The sequence below is a fragment of the Lepidochelys kempii genome, chromosome 3, assembly GCF_965140285.1.
Source record: "Lepidochelys kempii isolate rLepKem1 chromosome 3, rLepKem1.hap1, whole genome shotgun sequence".
NCBI classification, from domain to species: domain Eukaryota; kingdom Metazoa; phylum Chordata; order Testudines; family Cheloniidae; genus Lepidochelys; species Lepidochelys kempii.
In genome coordinates, this window is record NC_136382.1 from 92,029,187 (window position 1) to 92,052,723 (window position 23,537).

Sequence of the window (23,537 nt, forward strand, 5' to 3'; positions counted from 1 at the left end):
AGACGAAAATTCATTTCCCGAACAGCTCTAATATTAACCTATGCGTACTTTAAACAGAGATATGGGCTAAGCACCTCGTTAATGGAAGATTGCAAACAGACAAATTAAGTAAGGGGAAAGCCAGACTACTAAGTAACTTCCATCCAGCACAGATGTAGCCTCCCAGATGAATTACTAAACTCAAGTGTAATTGCAGTATGAAACAAAACAAAAAAATAAACACAAAGAGAGCATGATACAATGAGAGCGCTGGGGGTGGCTGTTGGGTGTGTGGTGAGGACATAGGCCTGGCCTCAGCATAGGGCCAGCTTCACTGCACACAGCTGCCCTGAGGCCAGTCCCAGTTTACTCAAGGCAGTGAGATCCCGCCCAAGAAATGGTGGGGGAGGGGGCTCCACTCATCATCCAAACCCAGCTGTTCAGAATGGGGAGAAAGCCAGCATGAGCCAGCACCCAACCCTGCCCCACAAAGTGCCTAGAGAACCAACCCCACCCCAGAGTTCCCTTTGGGCCTCTGTAGCTCTGACCTCGTCATGCAGTGATGTGGCCAGGAATGGTAGCACCATGATGCAGGACTCAGCCTATGGAGCTGCATGTGGTTTCTTGTGCAAAGGAGCAAACATGGCTCCTCCAGTTATTCCTGCAGGATGTTTCTGCATCCTTGGTTTCAAGATTTCTGTGGGTCCAACTCAACCCATGAACCCCTGCTAAAGTCACCATGGCTTCCACCTATTATATCAATACTAGAGTCAGATGCAAGTCAGGGTACTCTAAAGAAGCCTCTTCAAACCAAGTATACAAACATACTGTATATTAAAAGAGAAGGAAGGTATAATTCTTCCAAAGACACCTAGTACACAGTACTAATACACAGGTTTGCAACCTTCTGAAACATTTCTTACTGTATGGTCTCCTGCAGTTTTCAAGAGAAAGTATTTTCATTTTAAATCTTATTTCTAGTGCTGCTGTACAGCATTCAGCTCTATATCAACAGTATCAAGGTTTGAGAAACTACTATTCACAAATACTCCTTGGCAAACCTTTCACAGCCTTATGGGGCATATTCTCCACTCCAAATTTTATGCCTGGTTTCCAATTAAATCAATGGGAGCCTTGGTCGTGCATCTGAGGCTAAAATTTTGCCCTAACAAGTGCCTAATCCTGCAGCACTTTCCTGGGGAAAAAGTTACCTAAAAAGTGGGATTTCTGTGTGCTGGAACATTAGGCATAAGTAGAGAATAACGAAGCGTAATGCCTGATGGCAGGAGAATAGTGTGTGGATCTTTCTAGTTCACTAAGAAAACAACCTTATGTTTAAAAAAATATCTGCTTCTTGAAGGTCTGTTTACACCTTAGATTAAAGGATTTGATGACAGACATGCCCTCAAAACAGCACATGTTGGTGAACGCAACCTCAAGAACACTCCCATGATGTTACAGAATATCAGAGAAACACTTAGAAACTAGTAACCTCCCCTGAAATTTGTTTCACAACACATGTGTAGATATTATAGCTTCAGGTGAATATCTTGTAATCTCTTCAAAGCAATATGCATCTCCTTTGAAGAAGATATAATCTGTTGATCCGCTTCACTCTTTTTCTATTTTATTTTTTTACAGTTTCAATATAAAGATGCTTTCCACATAGCCTGAAATTGAATACAGAATGTGTTTAATCGGCCAACTTTTCTGCACATACTTTCTGATGTAATGTTCAGGGCAAGTTATCATTGTTCTATCTACATTCTTAGTCAAAGATAAATTTGGTTATAATTTTGTGTATTCTTTAGTGTAGAAACAGCATATGTGGGTTCTCTCTGCCTGTTCTGAAAATCACTGCATTTCAATCAGTACACATACTTCCAAGCAGATGGCACATTTCTTATTCCACTGTTAAAAGATTGTCACCATCAGCAAAAATGATCTCTAATGTCATGAAATGAAATTCCTTACTCTGAAAAGGAAAATAAAGTTTATCATCCTGTTATTGTATTGTACACAGTATCACTGCTTTACTATTTTTTTAAATAAAAGTAACTTTATAAGATTTTTAATTTTTCAGAAATGGTAGCAAATCAATTTCAGGAGATTCTGCTGTTTGGACAGTATTCAATATGTAAAAAGCATTACGAATAAATAAATTTTATTGCAGAAACATTTTAAGGTTGTTGCAATAAGATTATTTTAAAACAGAACCAAGTTCTCATTGAAGCGTTAAAAGAAGGAAACTGTTCTCCCTCCTTCAAACATTGCTACATTGCTTCTAAAAGGCTTTGAGCCATTGCAAACGTTCCCCTACGCACATTTCCCCATTCTTCAAGTGTTCCTCATGTGAGCCACAACCCCAACCTCTCACTTGAAGGAGAACAGGTAGGCTTTGAAATGTGATCTATAGACATCACTCATTAATCAGCTGCATAAATGCTTCTGCTGTTGTTAAGCAATGCTCCCACTGTACTCCAAACAATTGTGCACAGTTCCTCAGCATTCCCACCCTATGCTAGCCACAAATGTTAGAGTAAGGACTTGCCTACACTTAGAGCAGTGCATCTGCATGGCTGTAGTGCTTAGTGAAGACAGTACCTATGCTGATGGGAGAGCTTCTCCCGTCGCCTTAGGTAGTCCACCTCTTGGTAAATATGCCGATGGGAGACGCCCAACATAAATTTGTAGTTTAGACCAGGGCTATTAGCTCAGCAATCGAATGCTGGTCTCCTGCATGACAGTTCGGAACACTTCCCCTAAAGTTACAGCCTGACAAAGGGAACTGAATTTTTAAACAGTTGGAGAGAAATGGACTCCAAAAAATTTTAAAGACAACAATAAAAGGTTTTAAACAAAATCGTGTGTCTTAGATTTGTTACAATCTTGAAAATTAGAAGAGCAGAAGCATCACTGAGCTTACCCAAAGTGATAAAAACTGTTGTTTATTTTCCCTGTCCTTGTTCTGCCCTTGAACACAAATTATTCTGAGCTGTGTTGATGGCAGTATTTGCCAACAGACATGCATATAAATGGATATGTTTTGAAATAATAATTGTAATATATGTAATGCTTTATTTTTGTTAAACCATGTTAAATTTTACCTTCATACAAAATAGAGGGGGACAATCTTGAATGCTTAGATTTTTTTGGAAAAACAGAAGTTATAACATGTCAACACTAATAATCAGAGTGTGGTTTATAAATGAGGCTATTAGGAACATTTATGAAGTAACTAACCTTGCAGTATGTGAGGGTCATTGTCTACTATGAATCTGTTTCAAGTAAAAAAGAAACGGCGCTTCCTTATAAATCAATTCAGATTATAAAGTCCATTCAAGCATATATCACACCATTTCAACTGAAGGTTCTTTTAAAATGACACAAAAATGTGACTAGATATACCCTATATATTACACAGTTGCAGAAAGTATAGATGCTGCTCTCATATAGATTGGGTAAATTGTCTGGTATAATTAACTGCCAGGAGCTGTAAATTAACTGGAGCACACTTTGCTGGCACTCAGATAATGATGAAGCTCTAGTGCAGTCAGTTTTTCATTAAATTATACAAACAGCTTAAAAGTTTAAAAACCAACAATAGCACTGGATGAGATGAGATAAGAATACTTTCCCCACCTGAAACACTTAATAAAAACATGCCAGATGCGGTGTCTCTTGCTGCCCACCTGATGGCAGCAAACACCAAATTTCTATTCTTACCTGCATCGGGTGCTCATTTCCCGTTGTAAGATCTTCAAGCTGCTGCAGCTGCCAAGCTGCCAAACTGTATGTCTCCTCAGCAGTCCTACAGTCCAGAGGATTTGCATGCAACTGTTCTGTAAGCCACATCTGAGTCCTCACTGAAGGCTGAATGGGTACTCCGTTCATAGCCTGCTGTCCCAGCGTTGCATATCGATGCCCAAAAGCCTCACAGCTGGCTGAGTTGGGCTTGCTTTCAGGTAAGGCACTGTAGGTCATGTCAAAGACATGTCTCCTATTTGAGGTGTCTGAAACACCGAAGTCTTCTTTGCTGCAACTTTCAAATTTGTATTTGCAATCCAACGTAGAAGATCGTTTTTTCCCAGTTTCTTTGTCCTCAACTTTTAGCAACTCCATGCTATTATGCAAACAACTTGGCCCATTTGTTCTTAATTGTGGTGACATGGTCTTGTCTCTCCCTGATCTGTCAGTACTAGACCTGGAGTCCCCTGAAAGGACACTTTCATCCTGACTGCAGCTATCTGGTGTGCTGAGTTTAGACAAGGACGACCATTTCCTTACAGGCCTCACATCCTTCATGTCAAGAGAATTGTCCACTATGTCCAGATTTCGACTTCCTCCTGACCGTAAAAGGTTTGTACTCCATTGTGAGCAGTCAGACTTCAGAGCTTCCCTGTGTTTGGAAAGTGAAGAGCTGGCATTAGACGGCATCACATGGGCAGTGGGAATAGAGACCAGTGATCGGCTGGGCTTAAACAAGGAAGTACCACTTGACGTTGAATGATCTGGGAAAAAAAAGATTTATCACGTAAATAAACGCAACACAAGCTGTGACAGCAATACTGATCAAATGTCAAACTCAGGACGAAATGCTAAAGCAGCAGGCATATCCTCTAGTAATTTCTTAATGGGACACAGTCATATTAAAAACACATTCCATGAAACAGAGTTATTAGAACTGATAAATCTGAAACCCACATAAAAAACATTTGTTTCCTTTCTGTGAATGTTGCAAAGTTAGGACAATGAAAATGGTGTACACTGGCCAGTTTCACTACTATTTTTTCTTTTGGGTTGCCAGTGTTTCAGGGGAATGTTTTCCATCTAAACACTGTCATAAAGTTGCCAAGATTTCTATTTAGGCTATGTCTACACTAGAGACATTACAGCAACACAGCTGTACCAATGTAGCTGTGCCACTGTAAGATCTCTCTCAGCTGCTCTATGCTGACAGGCAAGAGCTCTCCCATCAACATAATTAAACCACTCCAAACGAGCAGCAGTAGCTACATCAGTGGGAGAGCTTCTGACATACCACTGGGTACACTACCACTTATGCCAGCGAACCTTATGTCCCCCCATACCCCTGAGCGACATAACCTTTGCCAACATAAGTGGTAGGCTGTAGAGACTCTCTTAAATGCGGGAAAAATATTTTTTGATTGTTTGCATATTACAGAGATATCAGTAGCAACTCTATAATCAAGACTGCACTGAAATTTTTAATTAGAGCAGGTTTAAAAATTCCCTCAGCCACATATCAATCCTACTTAGTCTCCAAATATGAAATAACAAATTTTCAAGAAAAAATGAATTTCTATGCATTATATTGTTTGCAAATATATTTATTAAATTTTGCAGAGGAAACAATTTGAAGTGCTTCCTTTTTGAAATGTGCATTTTTTTTTTTGGTTCCTCTAGTTAAACAATCAGTCACCACAAATTCCAAATTTCTCTCTCTGAACCTCATACATACAGGCAGTGCATTTGAAATAAGCCACTTATGACATTTTCAAATTAAACCACAAACAATTATTCCCTTTATTTAGGTTAAAATAATTGAGTTACGCCAAGATTCTGCAATGAAACAGCCAAGTTCTGCTAGCTACTGCCATTCTCTCTCACGGTCAACAACCATCCGTGATTCACCAGACATCCTGTGAAGACAAGGAAGCAGGCTGATCAGCAAAAGAGCTGTGCAAGTGTGTGCACGCACACTATGGAGGAGAAAATGGAGCTGTAAAGGATCAGTGATGCTGTGAAGGTCAAGTCCAATGTCCATGTAACACGTTGTACTACATAACACTGAGCATCAGGGGCATGCACAAGCTGGAGCAAGCAGGGGCACAGCCTCTCCATCCCTGTAATAGGTTGGGGCACAGAACTCCTCTGGCACCAGGGGGAGAGAAAGCCGCTCCAACCCCGGGGCTGGGGGGGAGGGGTGGGAAAGACTCCTGCCCCCCATGTTTTGTACTGCAGTGCATGCCCACGCAGAGCTCTTAGCTACAGCACTGGGCAGCCAGATCCCTCCCCTCTGCCAGGAGCCTGAATTCTCCAGAGCTCACCCACCCCACCCTCTTCTCTGCCTCCATCAATTTTCTGCTGAGATGATACGGAGTGACAATCCTCCTAACCAATAGTAGTGTGGCAGTGAGCAGAGCAGGCAACAAAGATTGGTCAAGAGGGGGTCACTGGTACCACATGAGGGGTTGAGCATGGGTGGGGAGCTCCTCCGGCCCTGGGGCTGCAGGGGGGAAAACACAGAACTTGTCACCCCAAAAGGAGTCAATTTTTATTCCTGCACACGCCCCAGCTGAACATGCTATATATATAAAAACAAACACATTTCAATTCTGAGATTTCTACATAAAAATAAATAACAAATTTTAAAAACAAATACTAACACCAGATACCATTGAGGAAATCTTCCCTAAATACTACAGGGGAAAAAAAACAAACATTGCAGCCACCATTTGCAATATGGCACTAAATTTTGCTTATTACCGACACAAAACCACATAGATCTGCATACAGCATAATTTAGGGAGGCCACACCAAGCCTAAACAAATAATCAAGACACACAGCTACAGTGTGAGGATACCCATTAGCTGTTTGTGATGTAGGTGAAGATGCTCAGGCTCTGCGTGGTAAAAGGAAGGCAGCAGAGACTGAGAAGGAGAACTGATTGATAGAGTGTACACGAAGTGGTGAATAACTTAACTAAGTGTTTCCTTGCTTTTTACAGTTTGAGTTGGCGGGCTATATAGTTTAGCCAACTTCACTCTAAAGTTAAGTGGAGCTTTTTCTAAGGGAGTTACTGTATATAATTATATAAATGGGTATCTATACAATGAAAGGATCATACTGTCATTTCTTGCACTTATCCCTGCATCTCCAACCCCAAGCAGAAATATGAAAATGTACACAGAGGACATCAGGGAGACACTGTTCAGAGAGAGACTGGTAAGCGAAAACAACAAAAAGGTGAGACAGAGGTTACTGGGATCCGACTGACAGCTCTCCCTTAGCCAGCAACTGCTGCTTACCATCAGAGCCTGTAGACAACCAGAAGTAAGCAGCTAATCCTCTCACCAGCTTCCATTAAGTCACATGGCTTAACCTCTCCCTGTGATCTCACGTTGTTCCACTCTGAAGCTCATTAAAGCATTATTACTTACTCAACCATCTGCAAATTAAACTCCATGAGACTTTTTGGTTACATTTTTGACAAAAAAAAAAAAAAAAAAAAAAAAAAGAAGTAGTCTTTACTGTTTTTTCTCCTCAAAATCCTTACAGTTAGTACCAGAGTTCCTGGGGAACCACAAAACTAGCCCAGTCACGATCAGGGTTCAAGGGCAAATCAATTAACATGAACCAGCACTCTGCAGATGCTGCTTGTGGGGGGTGACTGAACTTTGGGAAAGACACTTTCTTTTACTACAAACCTAAATAACAAGGAGCACCCAATTCCTCAACACTCCTACTCACCATTCACAGGCACAATTCTCCCAACTCTCATTGTTCCCGCACACCTATGTAAGAAAATATGAAAGACAACATCCACAGGGCTAGAGTAATTTCCTTGTATGCCTTTACCATGGAAAGCGGGCTGGGCCCTGCAGTATTTAAAAAAAAAAAAAAAAAGGGGGGGGGGTGAAAGAAACTTGGGTAGAGGAGAACACCTACAGTTTGGGGATCTCTGTCTCCCCACTCCCATCACTAATCTTTGTGAGATCCCATTCCCTGCATTGGTGTTGGGACAGAAAAGAAATTGCCTCCCCATCCCACTTCCATTCTTTTTTGGAGGAAGAAATATTCTGCCTAGTGCCTGCCTCTCTTGGCTGAAATCCATTTTCAGAGCAGTGAACCAGGAAGACATGTTGAGCTGCGCTACCCATTTAAAACCCCAGCTAGCAGTGATTTCAAGAAGAAATCACATGCACTGGTAAAATGCTGGTGTAGTCTGTTCTGTACCGACATCATACCTGGCAACGGAATAAGTCAGAGAGTGGAAGAGGAACAGGACAAGGCAGCCACACAAGTTCTTATGCGGCTTTTTTCCAATAGGAAAGTAAACCCTTGGAATAGGCTGGAGCCTCCATTACTATGGAGCCCAGGAAGTTCAGGGACCTATGCCACAGGCCATGCAAATGGAGCAATGATTTTATGGAAAGAATCTCAAAAACGGAACAGCCCAAATCTGCATGGGGTTTAAAAAAATAAAATAAATAAAAAACCCCACATGAGAGAAAAGAAAATCACCCAGAAAAAGTATCAGAAAGACCCTGAATTGTGATATTTCTCCTGGGGCAATGAAACTGTTCCATTTAGCCATAGCCAACCAAGAAAAAGGACTCAATCCAAAACACAAATTTTTCCTTACAAAAAGTCAGGAGTAAGGGTAGGAATTAAAGCACTACTTCATCCAACAACAAGACCAAATTTGGAACCCACACAACATTCAGACTTCAGCATTTCTCATCAAATAGGCTCCATTTTATTGGATCAGTTTTTATGTAAAGTTTACAGGCATTATTATTGATGCTGCCTTACTGGCTCAAGGTTCTTAAAATTTTCTGTTAAACAATCTTCTTGGTAATAAAATTTAAAAAAAAAAAGCAGAAAAAAATGGAGGAAGTTATTCCTGGGTTTCCTCTAAGACTACATCATAATCATATCCTATGGTATATAATAAAATGAATTGCTTTTCCAATTATCCTATTTTCTTAACCCCCCCGCCATAAAATTCCCTAAAATACCTAGCTAACATGTACAACATTTTCGTGACAAACAAGTATTGCCCAAACCAACAGGTCAAATAGACAGATAATTTGGAATCTCCGGCATTACACCTTAATAAATTGTACAATTTATTTATATACGTCAAAAGAGTACAACCAGCTACTAGACAGGGGTATATTTTAAATGTGCTAGTTATTACTTAGTGTATTATACTTCTGAATTAGTTTATTCTCAGCACTGCACTGCTGGGATGAAATCAAAGGGAACAGACTCAATCCTGGTCCTATTTAAAAAAAAAAAAGGCAGAATTCTCATTTGAGAGAAGGCCCAGATCTTTTTTTATCCTCCTACATGCTCAATTTACTCCTTGTCTGTTCAATAAAGTTTATAATACAACATCAGAAATATTATTTTTAACATTGATATTGTCCCTTTAGGCGAATCAAAATACTGATTTAAAATAACTAAGGGAACCTCCTGGGTCACTTTCTGAGTCAGATACATCACGTATATTAAATTATGGCCCGGGGATGGAGCGGCTAGAAAGTCTTATCCAACTCACTTTCTGGAGGGAGGGAGACTTGCAAGAGGGGAAATATGGGCCAAATTCTGACTTCAGTGATACCAATGAAAAAGTGTTTTCCACGTGTCTTGGATAGTATGCAGCAAGATTGAAACTGGCAAAAAACAACATTTTTTGGTTGTTATACAGTATCCCAGTGCTTCCAACACTGTACTCCCTCTGCTTGCTCTCTCCATCACCAACCACATAGGAATGTTTATATAATTAAAAACTTGTGTTTACTAATAAATGAAAAATGTATCTATTTAGTGAATAAAAACTGAAATTGTCCCAAACTACTTACCTGAGTCCCTATAAAGAAGAACTTCAATTCTTTACCTGCTAAATCTATGTTCAGGTTTCTGTGTTTTTCCTGGTATGTCCAATAATCCTAACATCTAAAGCAGGACAGGGAGCTGAATTATGCATCTTCCTTATACCATATTAGGTGTTTGTGAGCACATTTTTAACAAGGAAAACAGAAGCAAAAATTTGGGACTTAGTTAAGGAAAGAAAGACTCATTTACCACCAGGGTGGATAAAAAAAAATCAATGATTTAAAAAAAATAAATTGTATTTTTTTTTTAAAAATCAGACTTTTTTGATAAAATGCTTTTGAGGAAAAAACATATCTAAAGATAAAGATATATTTGAGCTATAATGTATCTCATCATGGAATAAGGATTATAAATTCTATAGTATGAGAATATATTCATGTAATATTTAAGAAAAGTTTTGTAAATGAGTTGCATTGGTTAATGGATTAGGACCCAATCTTATGGGGTACCAGGGGCTTCTGTATAGATTATTTAGGCTAATCTTTTGATCTACCCAATGGGACTCAGTGCTCAGTCTAGAAGATACCATCAGAGATTCTTAGTTTTGCAGTTCTCAAACCGTGGATTTGTGTCTCCAGAGATAACATGCTTGTTAACAGCAAAAATGTTTTTAAATAAATAAAGATATAGAGGTGAGAAATAACAGACCTCAACCCTATTGTCCCTCTGCAGATTTGTGTACAGAGTCACTCCCTTACCTCTCTCTAAAAGTGCAAAGTTTCAAAAAAATTCAATGTATAGAAGACTGTTGGGTGCAGAATAGATCTGGACAAGAAGTCGTCTGGAGATAAATGTGAGAAGGGAGGGACAGGCAAGAGAAACAAAAGTGAAACTGTTTGAGTGTAGCCTTCATGGATTTGAGATCTACCGTACTATTCTCTCACTAGAAGAGAAAACCTAAAATGGCAGCAGGCCATAAAAGAGACCCAGTTTAGGAATATTTTAATGAAGTTCCTCTACCTGTGAAGAATATGTATTAAGGTTATAACAACCAACAAGAACGCACTTTTATGTAGAAATCCATGATTTAATCGAGTCTTCCTATTGTGATTTAAATCAAATCCATCCTGTCTACCACCATAATATTTTGTTTTAAAATTCACTAGATGTAGTTTTAAGGCTACAAATTATATATGTTGTGCTTTGATAATACTATACTGGTTAGTATACAAAATCCTACATTACTGAACTTGAATTTGCCATTTTAGAGGTAAAGTGAAACTAGTTGCTTAAGAGACCTCATTTATGAGTAAGTGTGTCACTATTTATCACAGGTTTCAGAGTAGCAGCCGTGTTAGTCTATATCCGCAAAAAGAAAATGAGGACTTGTGGCACCTTAGAGACTAAAATTTATTTGAGCATAAGCTTTCGTGAGCTACAGCTCACTTCATCGGATGCATCCTATTTATCACAGTTTCCTCATCGGTACCAAAGTGTTTTCTTCTCTCAGAAAGCCAGAGCAACCACTTAACTCATTTGCACAGTTTTAATAAGAGCAAATACTGTGTGGCACGTACATCCCCAGTGCTGCTGAAATCAGTGGGCTTTCCTAGTATCAGAGGCTTTCAAGTCTGGCATTTTATCTGGGCTATAATTAGGAAGTCCTGATCACTGAAGAAAATGCAGGTATTAAAAAGTAGCCCAAAAAACCCCATACTTTAAACTACCTCTGTGATCCAATAAAGTACTTATTACAGAAATAAAAATATTTTTAGCAATCAGAAGGTTTAGAGAAGGCAGACATTCCTATCTTAAGAGCTTGCTAAAAAAGCCCTTAAATTGGGGTGTACAGAAGTTCTGTGCTCAGCTGCATGTCATCTTTTCAGAATGATTCTCCAAACAATGCTTGCTGCAACTCTTAGTTAGACCTCTGTGACACAGCCACAAGTGATTTAAAACCAGCCAGATCATGACTCACACAGTCTCTGCAATAAATCATCACCTCTGGCTCATGAGGGGGTGGGAGCCTGTACAAGCCTTCTCTAAACAGTTGCTGAGAACAATGAGAATTTGAGCTAGGGATGAGGATTTAATCAAAATTGAAGATTTGGGGCCCTGTCAAGAAAGTTTTTAGCGTTGCAGCCACAAGCCATGTGTTTTCCTTTGTTTCCATCTATCTGACGATTATGGCTGGACTGGGAAGCTTTGATGTAGAGGGGATAAGCCACTGCAAAGCGGTTGGAGGACCTTAAACTGGACAAGCAAATAACCAGTCCAAACAAAAAAAGACCACTGAAAAGGCTGATTTACCATTCTCTAAAAGCAAAAATGCATTTGCATGATTCAACAAAAAGCTGCCAATGGTGATACCACGGTGATGATTTACATATGTACTTCACCACACATCCTTTGGAGTCTCTCTGTACTACTTTCAAATTTTAGCATGCCAAAAAAATTAAAAAAGGATAATTTAGTTGTAATTACTGCAGGAAAATAAACATATTCCTTCAAACAAGCATCTCCCAAAAATATAAACAGACAGATATTAGCTATCTATCTTTATATAATAAAAATACGAGTCCAGACACAGAAGAGAAAAACTAAAGTGTGTAACGACTTCTGTACAAGGATAATTTGAAACACTAAGGACTACTTAGTTAAGAGAAGAGACAAAAGGTACAGCAAGTAACGACTGGTAAAGAAGAACTAAATTGGCACTTTTACTTACCATCATAAAAAACAAGGGCACAGCCAAAGACATTGAAAGGCAAAATGTTTAAAATTGATCAGAAGGGGTATTTATGTGAAGTTTTTAAAATACAACATAATAAACTGGTGGAACTCCTTGAGGGCAACAGATCAGCAAGATCTGAAAAAGGATTATACATTTATATGGATAATGACTTTCATTAGATCAGATTAAAATGATTAATAGCACAAACCTATTACTAACAAATGGGAATTAAAAAGAAATTTCTCCTATGGCCTGGACATTCTGTATAGGTCCATTATGGGTTTTCATGAATGCTCCTTTAAAACATTTTATATTGTCCCCTGTCAGAACATATTGAACTAGATGGACAAAGAACCTGATCCTGCATGAGAGTTCCCTTGTATCTGAGGGCATGTTCACCGAAGGTTATAGACAGCAAGTCTGAACTCCTTGTCTAGCTGTTAAATATAGAAGTTTTTTCAAAAACCAAAGTGAATCGTGTTTTGACTTTTTAGGGAAAAACGTTTTTAAAATGTATACTCTACATGTAAAATACGAATAAGACTACTACTACTACTACTACTAAGAAAAGGGTGGGGGGGGGGGAGAGGGAAAGCAAAAAAAAAATGGTGCCATAGTGCTTATCGCTGCAATATTTAAATATGTCACATTCTAGGTCTTTACATGATCGCTTGAGATAGGAAGCAGTTTTGATAAGGGCCATTTCTAAAAGCGAATTAAGAAAATGAAGCACTGCCGGTAGTGAGTAAGTAATTACATAGTCATTGTGCTGACCAGAATTTGTCTACCTAAGCAATGGACTGCAAACAAATCAGAATCAATACATCACATTATTCTAAACTGCTCCCTAGAATATTGGATGTAGTCTACAATGTTTCCGTCATTTTTAAGTGGTGGTGTTTTTTTTTAAAAAAATCACCATTTGGTTTGTTTTGGTAGGCAAGTCATTCAAAGCACACACAATTCACAAGACACACAAAAACAAAAATCCTAAAGTCAACCTTATCAACAGCTGCTCAGGGCCTGTAATTCACGTTGCTGCTCAGATATGATGAAAAAAATCACAACTAGGATGATTTTGTTACATTTGTTTTTATTTCCCTTGAAATTCCATCTACCTACAGATGTATCAAAGTCATACATACGCTGAAATATTAGTACTGCCACCAACACTCAGTAGCTGCTGGTGGAACCAATGAGTATTTGTCCTGCAGAGGGGAGCAGCAAATGCCTGGTACGCACCCCTCCCCCACCTCCCTTCTTGCCAAAAGTCACACCTCACCCATTTCCCACAATTCCTCCTGCTAGGTTATCAGCTATATGGCATTGTGTTTGGCCAGATGGCAAGGATCCCAGTTACACTCTGCTTTACTCTTCAGTCCTTACCTCAAAACTCAAATACCCTTTTTATTTCTAAATTAAGTACATGAGGTAAAATTTCATTGAATTAAGCTGAAAGTCATAACTGATTAGTTAGGCAAATCATATTTTATTCACTCCAATATCACACAGATGGACTAGTTAAGTCACTCACCTCTGTTTTCCTTCTGCATAGGTCTTGCTTTCAGTACATACAAGCTCCCTTGCTACGTTCAGATCTACCCTTCCCCCTCAAAACACACAGTACTGGCAGAGGACACGCTGTAGAAAGTTTACTTTCTTAGTATTTGTAACAGTGTTGCACTCCTCTTAAACGGTAATGTTAGGATGTTAAATGGTGGTATTTCTCTTTTTTAAAGTCCATTATCTTCATAAAATCTCCCAACCCCTGGCATTCACACATGCTGTGCAGAATGCCACAAAGCATCACCACCAGGGACTTATTTAAAACCATCATCATTGTGCTTCAGGATTCATCCCCACATAACCTTCAATTTTACACTACATTTTTCCTACAGCCTTGGTTGCTGTAATCTAGAATTTTTTCTTTAAAGTAATGGGGCAAAGAAAAAGATGGCTCTCTCAGAATCACATCTCTTAAGACCTCTTAAGCATGGACATAAATGTATGGTCACATTGTGGAAACACTGCTGCCATTTGGGCATGCTGAAGCATGTCATGGGAGAGGGGAAGAACCCTCTACTTTGATCTTTAGAAGCCATTACCTAACTAGCTTGCAAAATGCAAACAGACACCCTCTCAATTCAGGAGTACTGCACCGAATACATAAAAAACAAAACAAAAAAGAGACTTGAGAAGAGACACGCCTGGTTGAGATACCCATTCTCCTGCATACACATGGTTCATTACAAATATGGTCTGAAGTTATGCTCTAAGTGAAGATGAAACTGGGTGATCCAACATGATGTACATCCAAATTACATCACATTAATACTCCATTTTAAATATGCAGTACATATATGTTGAAAGGATCAAGCATAAAGTCTTTCACTTTCTGCTCATTAAAAGGAAAAAAATAGGGGCTCTTGGAAAAAATAACGCAAACCTCAAGAAGCAAAAAAACATTTCAGTGGATTTGAACAAATAAACCTTTTAAAAAGGAATGATCAACTATAAAATGTAAACCTAACAATATTTTGTGCTCTGCAAACCCTGGTCTCAGAGGGACAGGACCAGGCAGACGCTGCAAAGAGAATTTCTGATTAAACAAAAAATTCAGAGCCATTTGAGAAGTACAGGCAGAACTCCCAGGATTCAGCATGGGAAAGCTGACTTTTCAAAAGGCACTCTCATATACATTTTGGGGAGGGGGGGGAATATATATCAATCAAAGCTGCTCCTTGAGGGTGTTTTTAAGCAAGACATAAAACATTATAGTAACTGCCTACTCAGATTAGTGGCAATGCTCAAAAAAGGTTTTCAAGGTTCAGTAGGATAAGCAATGGATACATATCCAACCTCTGAAAGCTCCCCAGTAAGTTCTTATTGAAGATAAAACCCATCAGCTAGAGAGTGAGGAAAGAAGTGATCGCCTCCGTCTTCCTGAAACTGTCTGAATGCTGCTTCTGGAAGAAAATGAGAACCTCAAACAGGGGATTTGAACCTGAAAAAAGGTTCAGTAAGGATCTGATGTGAGATAAGGGTGAAGACTCATCTTACTTTTAAACTGCCTCAACCAGTACACCTCAATCACTCCCGTACTCTCCCTATTGCACACACTGGTTTAGCCTCCTGAGGGCTGCAATGGTCTGGTATTATTTTGGCTGTTGGGCTTGGTGTGGAGGTGTCGGGGTGGCATTCAGTGGCCTATGATATACAGCAGTTGAGACTAGATGATCTGGTGGTCCCTTCTGCCTGTAAACTCATAAGATATGTCTACATTGCAACTGAACACCCATGGCTGGCCCAGGTCAGCAGACTTGGGCTGAGAGGCTGTAAAACTGCAGTGTAGACATTCAGGCTGGAGGCCGGGCTTTGGGATCCTCCTCATAGGGTCCCAGAGCTCAGGCTCCAGCCCGAACACCTACACCACAATTTTACTGCCCCAGAGCCCAAGCCCCACAAGCTTGAGCCCACTGACAAGGGGCCAGCTACAGATGTTCAAATGCAGTGTAGACATATCCTATGGAGCAGAGCCCTACGAAATTCACAGCTGGAAAAAATGGGTCATGGACCATGAAATCTGGTCTCACACGTGAAATCTGGTCTTGTGTGCTTTTACCCTATACTATACAGATTTCACCAGCATTTCTCAAACTGGGGGTCCCAACCCAAAAGAGGATATTGGGGGAGTTGCAAGGTTACTGGGGAGGAGTCACGGTATTAGCACCCTTACTTCTGCACAGCCTTCAGAACTGGATAGCCAGAGCGCAGTGGCTGCTGGCCAGCTGCCCAGCTCGGAAGGCAGAACCGCCACCAGTAGCAGTGCAGAAGTTAGGGTGACAATACCGTGACCCCACCCCCACATAATAACCTTGCAACCTCTCCGCCCACCACACAACCCCTTTTTGGGTCAGGATCCCTACAGTTACACCACCAGGAAATTTTAGATTTAAATATCTGAAATAATGAAATTTATCATTTTTAAAATCCTATGACCGTGAATTTGGTAGGGCCCTACCTACCACTAAACCGGGCCAAGCCTCCTGATCTTCAGCTGCAATGGAGGAGTACACAGTGCAATTCAGGAGAAGGGTGGATCCAAAGATGCCTTTAACCCATCTTTACAGTCCCTGAGTCTGAGGCCAGTTGTGCATCAGGCTAGTCCTTTAGCACAGGTCAAGAGAAACTGGAAGGCTGCTCTAAATCATACTGGTTATCAATGTCCCCAAGAAGTTTTTATGGCAGCTGTGGATCCCAAGTGCACAGGGAAGCCCCAGCCATGCCTCTAATTCAGGAGCTGTGGGTAGCGGCTAACGCTGGCTATACTCTATTCATAGGATTCCCCTAGGCAAGGTGATCTGCTTGTTGCCAGTTATAATGGTCATAGGCACTGGCTTCCTCTGGGCCCTGTGGGTGCTCAACCCCCCACTCTGCCCCAGACCCCGCCTCTACCCGCCTCCTTCACCCAAACCCTCACCCCACCTCTTCCTGCCCCCACCCCATCCCTCCTCCAAACCCCCACCCTGACCCCACCTCTTCCAACCCAAATTCCATCCCCTCCCCCAAGTGCATCCCATCCCCCGCTTTTCCCCCTTCCCTCCCTCTCAGGGCCTCCTGCATGCCGCAGAACGGGGGGGGGGGAGGGCTGGCTGCCGATGTGTGCTAATTTTTTTCCATGGGTGCTCTAGCCCTGGAGCACTCCTGGAGTCGGCACCTATGATAATGGCCTTACACCTGCGTTGCAGAGACAGTGCAACACTAAATGGCCTCAGCATAAAGAAACTCTGGGCCCCCATTCTGAAAACATATACATTTAAAATTTGAAATTTAAGAATTTCAGTACAATTCCCACTCTAATTTTGTTGCTTATTTTTCCCCCGTTAAATATTTTCTTTTACAAATCAACATATCCAACCTCCACATTTGAATTTTCTTGAAAAATAAATCTTAACTAAAACAGCAACGAAAGGATGGTTACTGTAATTTTTAAGAGGCCCTTGATACCAAATGACAAATTATGTTTTGTGTCTGAATTAAGGGCCTATGTATTATGCATACAACTGGAAGGTCATCTAAAAGTGGCCTCTGTGGTGGAGGCAGGACACAGCAGTCAGAGGCAAATCAGACAGCTGTCATTTATTGAACAATAACCTGGGGTAGTCAAAAGATTATAAAGGAAAGTTACCTACTTTTCGTAATTGTTGTTCTTAGAGATGTGTTGCACGTGTCCATTCCATTCAAGGAATGTGTGTGCACGCCCATGTGCACAGTTGTCAAAGATTTTTTTCTTAGCAATATCCGTAGAGTTGGCTGTGGTGCCCCCTTGAGTGCCACGCTCACATGCTGGTATATTAGGCGCAGACGACCCTACATTCTCTCAGTTCCTTCTTGCCAGCAACTCTGACAGAAGGGCAGGACAGTGGATAATGGGGTCACCAGGGCTAGCGTTAGATTTTCTGAGGCTGAGGCCAAAGCCCGAGAGCAACGGCTTCAGCCCTGGGTGGCGGGGCTCAGGTTACAGGCCCCCTGCCTGGGGCTGAAGCCCTTGGGCTCAGGCAGCAGGGCTCAGGCTTTGGTTTGGCCCCCCAGCCCAGGGCAGCGGGGCTCAGGTGGGCTCAGGCTTCAGTCCCCGCTCCTGGGGTCGTGTAGTAATTTTTGTTGTTAGAAGGGGGTCGCAGTGCAATGAAGTTTGAGAACCCCTGGTCTGGTAGCTTGCAGTACTGCTCTACCGAAGCCAGCATCATCCTGGACCTGCTGGGTAAGTGCGTAATGGGACATGAACATGTGGATGGACAACCAAGTGGACATTCAAGTCCCAAAGAGGGACAGGGTCCCTGACGAGCAGGCAGAGGCACTCGAGGCCCTTGGGGACCCTGGCAGTCACGTCCTGGGTGAAAACCGACCTACCCTCAAGCAGTGAATGGAAAGCCGAGACAGCAGCCAAGTGGACCCTGATTGATGAAAGGGTCAGGCCTTGGAGCTTGAGATGCAGAAGGTAGTCCAGGATTAACTGCAGGGAGGCCCACTCAGGCCGAATGCCTTTATCAGAGGTCCAACAAGCAAACCACTTCCATTTTGGCCAGGTAGGCTGCTCTGGTGGAGGGCTTTCTGCTGCCCAACAGGACCTGTTGGACACTGACCAAGCACTCCTGTTCCTCTGCATTAATCATGCAGCAGACAAGCCATCAGGTGCAGCGCTGTCAGGTTTGGATGCAGAAGACTGCCATGGTTTTGGGACAGCAGGTCCGGCCTGAGCAGTAGCTGTAACAGAGCAGCCACTGGGAGGTCCAGCAATGTGCTGAACCAGGACCAAAATGGGTCTGAGGCCCCCTTTTGCTTTCGGGATTAGGAAGTAGCGGGAGCAGAACACCTTTCCTTTCATGTCCTGAAGGACCTCCTCCACCACCCCCAGGTGCAGGAGGTTCTCGACCTCTTGGAAGAGAAGTTGCTTTTGAGAAGGGTCCCTGAAGAGGGATGGGGGAGGGGGAATCAGAGAAAGGGACGGCCGTGAACTGCAGGGTGTAACCTGAAGATATTATTTCGAGCACCCAATGGTCTGAGGTCAGCCGAGACCAGGCTGACTGGAAGGGGGACAGGTGGTCAAGGGAAAAGCGGGAGGGTGGATCCTGGGACTGGGTCGCCATTCTCGAGCACACCATGTCTGCTTCTAGCCTTCTTGGTTCCGGGGGGGGGGGGAGGCGCGAACAGGCTGAGTAGACCAACAGGAAGACGATGGGTGCTGCCGCATTGACCCCTCATCTCTACCCTTTCTCCTGTAGGTGCTCAGCTGGGGAGGCCCCCAGGACCTAGACTGGGGAGGTGGACGAGATGGAGGATGGAACAGCTTCCTCGCCCGCTGAGGAGTATGAAGGCCCAAGGAGTGGAGGGTGGCACGGAGGCCTTCAAGGCTATGGAGCCTTGAGTCCGTGAGCTCAGAGGAGAGTCTGTAGCATCCCAGGCCATCTGGAGCGCCCCTCTCGCCACCGTTGTGCCGCCTTCTACTAAAGCGGTGAACTCCTAAGCTTGGTCCTGTGGGAGGGCCTCCTTGAATTTGTACATATTAAAACTGTACCTTCCTAACAGGGCCTGGTGGTTAGACACCTGAAATTGTAGGCTGCTCATGGAATCAACTTTTTTGACAAACAAATCCAGTCTCTTGGCATCTTTATTTTTTGGCATGCCACTGACATGGCCCTGCCTGTCCCTTTCATTAACAGCAGACATGACCAGTGATGCCGCTGGAGGGTGTGTACACAAATATTTGAACCCTTTTGCAGGGACATAATACTTCTTTTTCGCCTTCTTAGAAGTAGGCAGAATGGAAGAGGGGGGTCTGCCACAGCGATTTGGCAATCTTAAGTGGACGGGCAGCGCGACCCGGGCCAGGGTGGAGGAGGATATAACATTAAAGAGGTCGTCGGACTCCTCTGCAAACTCCTCAATATTTAAGTTCGAATTGATAGCCACCCTTTTAAGGAGGACCTGGTGATCCTTGAAATTGTCAGGGGGGACTGCCCGTTTGGGAGGGACCAGCCACTGCTTCATCTGGAGACAATGACAACGAGAATTGCACTGCCGGGGGAGGGGCAAGTTCCCCTTCCTTCTCTTTGGATGGCTCCTTAGGTGTTGGAGCCTGCTGCGCTGCCCCCACATCAGATTCGGTGCAGTGTTCCAACTCTGGTCCCGGAGGAGGCTTTTCTGAGGCGGTTGTGGAAGACTGGTGGGAATATGGGACTGACATTACGGGCACGCACCACAGGATCTGATATGGCCATTGAGCGGGCCACCTGTCCGTGCTGCCACACTGCTGCAGATGCCACACCAGTCTCACAGGTCGGCATTGATTCACCCCTCCTTGGTGAGGGGCTGAACTCCTGGTCCGACTCAGACCATTGCCCTACCAGCAACCAAGGTGGAGCCACTGAGGCCTGAGTTTGCTGATTGGCCCAGGGCAGCGATCAGTGAGAGGAGGGCAAGGATCAGTGCCTGGCCAGGGAGTGGTAAGGGGGAGGTGAAGACCGGTGTTCTGATGGGAAGCGATCCCACCCCGGTGGGAACCTATGTCTGGGAGACCATCTAGGCAAAGGTGACCTGCGCAGTGGCAATCTTTGGTGGGAAGCTCACCTGTACCAAGGATACAGCGACCAATGCCTTGACTCCGGTGTCCCATGCCCCATGGGGGAGAGGGGGGAGCACAATGTCGTGGATCTGGGCCTTCTGACCAAAGACCGAGGGTACGGTGCCAAGGTCCTAGGCTGTGAAGATGGGGATCGACGCCTGTGGTCTGGGGATGGAGGGTGCTTCACTGCCCTATAGGGCAGTCCCATGACTGGCTCGTCCTTAGGTGCTGGGGTCTTAGCTGAGTCTGGTGCCTGGCGTGGCGACTGCTGTGACAGTCAGCCTGCTTGTTTCTTAGCTGCCAGCGCTGCTTCGGGCAACGAGGGCCCTAGGAGAAGACCGAGTCCCCTGCCGCTCCCGGGAGTCGGATCCCTGGTCTGGCTGGGTGGTCCGAACACAGCGGTACCCCCATGAAGCCCCAGAGCGGGCACATGGCCTGACATAGGTCCTTTACCCAAAGCCCCTTTTCCCCTCTGGTGCCAGGGTGCTCTTCTTCTTTTGCAGCTTCTTAGGCACTAGCGAGGGGGATCAGTGCTGGGCGGAGCCCAGTGCCGGCGATGCATTCTGCACCGATGACAAGGTGCTCGGCCTGCGGTCCGAGCGGGAGGGCTCTGACGCAGGACGAAGTGCAGCCTCCATGACACGGGCCCTCAAATGGATATCCTGCTCCTTCTGGGTTCTAGGGCGAAAGCTTTTACAGATTCTGTACTTGCCCTTTCTATGGGACTCCCCTAAGCACTTCAAGCAGTTGTCATGGGGGTCACTAATAGGCATTGGCCCATTGCATGACAAGCATGGTTGAAGCCAGGAGAACGGGGCATGCCCCACTCCAGGGTGAAGTCCCAGCCGAGACTAACTACAAAACTACCTAACATTTAACTTAATGGCTAAGTACCTAAAACTATATACAATGAAGATAGACAATGGGCTGTAAAGAACCACGAATGTTCTTGCAATGCAAGATGAGGTGCTCCAACCAATCGTCACGGGCGGCAAGAAGGAACTGAGAGGGCGTAGGGTCGGCAGCACCTAATGTACCAGCACATGAGCGTGGCACTCAAGAGAGTACCACAGCCAACCGTACAGATACTGCCAAGGCAAAAATCTCTGACAACTGTACACGTGGCCACTCACACACCTAGAACGGAATTGACATGAGGAAGCACTTGAAGAAACAGATTTACTCCAGAATGCCTGCTCCACAAGGGTAGGCTATTCAGAGGAAAGTAAAAATAGCTATGTAGAATTCAGTATTTGGAAAATTAAGAGCCTATTGTGGTAAACTGTGCTTCAAAGCAGCACCCTGGCACCCCCATATTCACCACTGTCATATAATTATGATCTGTTTTGTGCAAAATATGCCTTGTGAGGTACAAGATACACAGATACAAAGAGATGTTTTCTAGCAACTCCTAGAGAAGGTACACAGAACTCTGTGAAGGCTCATGTGTGTAACACTACATTGTTTAGCAACACTTGAAAGTTGTATGGTCAAAACCTAAGGAGGATCTTGGGCACACTGCCTCCGCATTAGTCAGTGACTAAACTCCTGCAGTAAAACTAAAGGAGGGTGTGTGTGGCATGCTGTGCTTCAAAGCAGTACCCTGAAACCCCCAAGTTCACCACTGCCATATAATTATGATATGTTGTGTACAAAGTCTGCCTTGTGAGGTATTTTCAAGGTTCCTTCCCCACTCTGAACTCTAGGGTACAGATGTGGGGACCTGCATGAAAACCTCCTAAGCTTACTTTTACCAGTTTAGGTTAAAACTTCCCCAAGGAACAAACTATTTTACCTTTTGCCCTTGGACTTTCGCTGCCACCACCAAACGTCTAACCGGTATTTATTATTGGGAAAGTTTGTTTCCCCCCAAAATCCTCACCAAAACCTTACACCCCCCTTCCTGGGGAAGGCTTGATAAAAATCCTCACCAATTTGCATAGGTGAACACAGACCCAAACCCTTGGATCTTACGAACAATGAAAAAACAATCGAACAGTTTCTTAAAAGAAGAATTTTAATAGAAGAAAAAGTAAAAAGAATCACCTCTGTAAAATCAGGATGGTAAATACCTTACAGGGTAATCAGATTCAAAACACAGAGAATCCCTCTAGGCAAAACCTTAAGTTACAAAAAGACACACAGACAGGAATATCCATTCCATTCAGCACAGCTTATTTTCTCAGCCATTTAAACAAACAGAATCTAACGCATATCTAGCTGGATTACTTATTAAGTTCTAAGACTCCATTCCTGTTCTGTCCCCAGCAAAAGCATCACACAGACAGACCCGGACCCTTGTTTCTCTCCCCTCTCCAGCTTTGAAAGTATCTTGTCTCCTCATTGGTCATTGTGGTCAGGTGCCAGCGAGGTTATCCTAGCTTCTTAACCCTTTACAAGTGAAAGGGTATTTCCTCTGGCCAGGAGGGATTTTAAAGGTGTTTACCCTTCCCTCTATATTTATGACAGGTATCATTTTAAAAGTCTTGATCTGTTTACAGGATTTTAATGTTTGATTGCATCCGCTGTCATTGCATGTGGAGTTACGATGTTTTGCTATGTGTGCGTTACTGAAATATGTTGTGAGGTTGGGAACACCCACAACCAGCCTTTCAGGTACAACAATGGAGCAGCCAGATGCTGCTGATGGCCCATTAAATGAATCCACGCTCCCAAGGACTATCCCAGGAACTGTATACAATGGAGACTTCTCAGAGATAGCACATGGACAATGGAGACTGCTTGAGTCACAAATCATAGCAAAGGATCTTTCGAGCAAACTGGAAAAAAACTATAAAAGAGAGGAAGTGACATCATCACTGGCCCTCACTCCCACACAACTCGACATCTTGAAACACATCTGGAGAACAAAGACTGAACCGGGGAGGTGGTCCCAATCTGAAGTAGAGTCCCAGCCTGTGTAGTGAAGATCTGTAACCTGCTTGTATTATCTATCCGGGTGAGACTTCTTGATTTAAATCCTATTTTGTTTATAGAACTCAGATCGCAATTTTTATTTCTAGGTAACCAACTTTGATCTGCATGCTTATTATTTATAATCATTTAAAATCTATCTTTCTGTAGCTAATAAATCTGTTTTACATTTTTATCTA

At 43.0% G+C, this 23,537-nt stretch overlaps 1 protein-coding gene across 6 annotated transcripts in view; it reads right to left on the bottom strand.

Annotated features, from left to right (window-relative positions):
• Positions 1 to 23,537, bottom strand: part of CEP85L (centrosomal protein 85L) — a 270,268-nt gene that overhangs the window by 115,447 nt on the left and 131,284 nt on the right. For all 6 annotated transcript variants that reach the window (XM_078852177.1, XM_073337154.2, XM_073337155.2 and 3 more), the window contains exon 3: positions 3,706 to 4,490. In XM_078852177.1, coding sequence (XP_078708303.1) covers positions 3,706 to 4,490 — 785 coding nt within the window. The remainder of the gene's footprint in view (positions 1 to 3,705; positions 4,491 to 23,537) is intronic.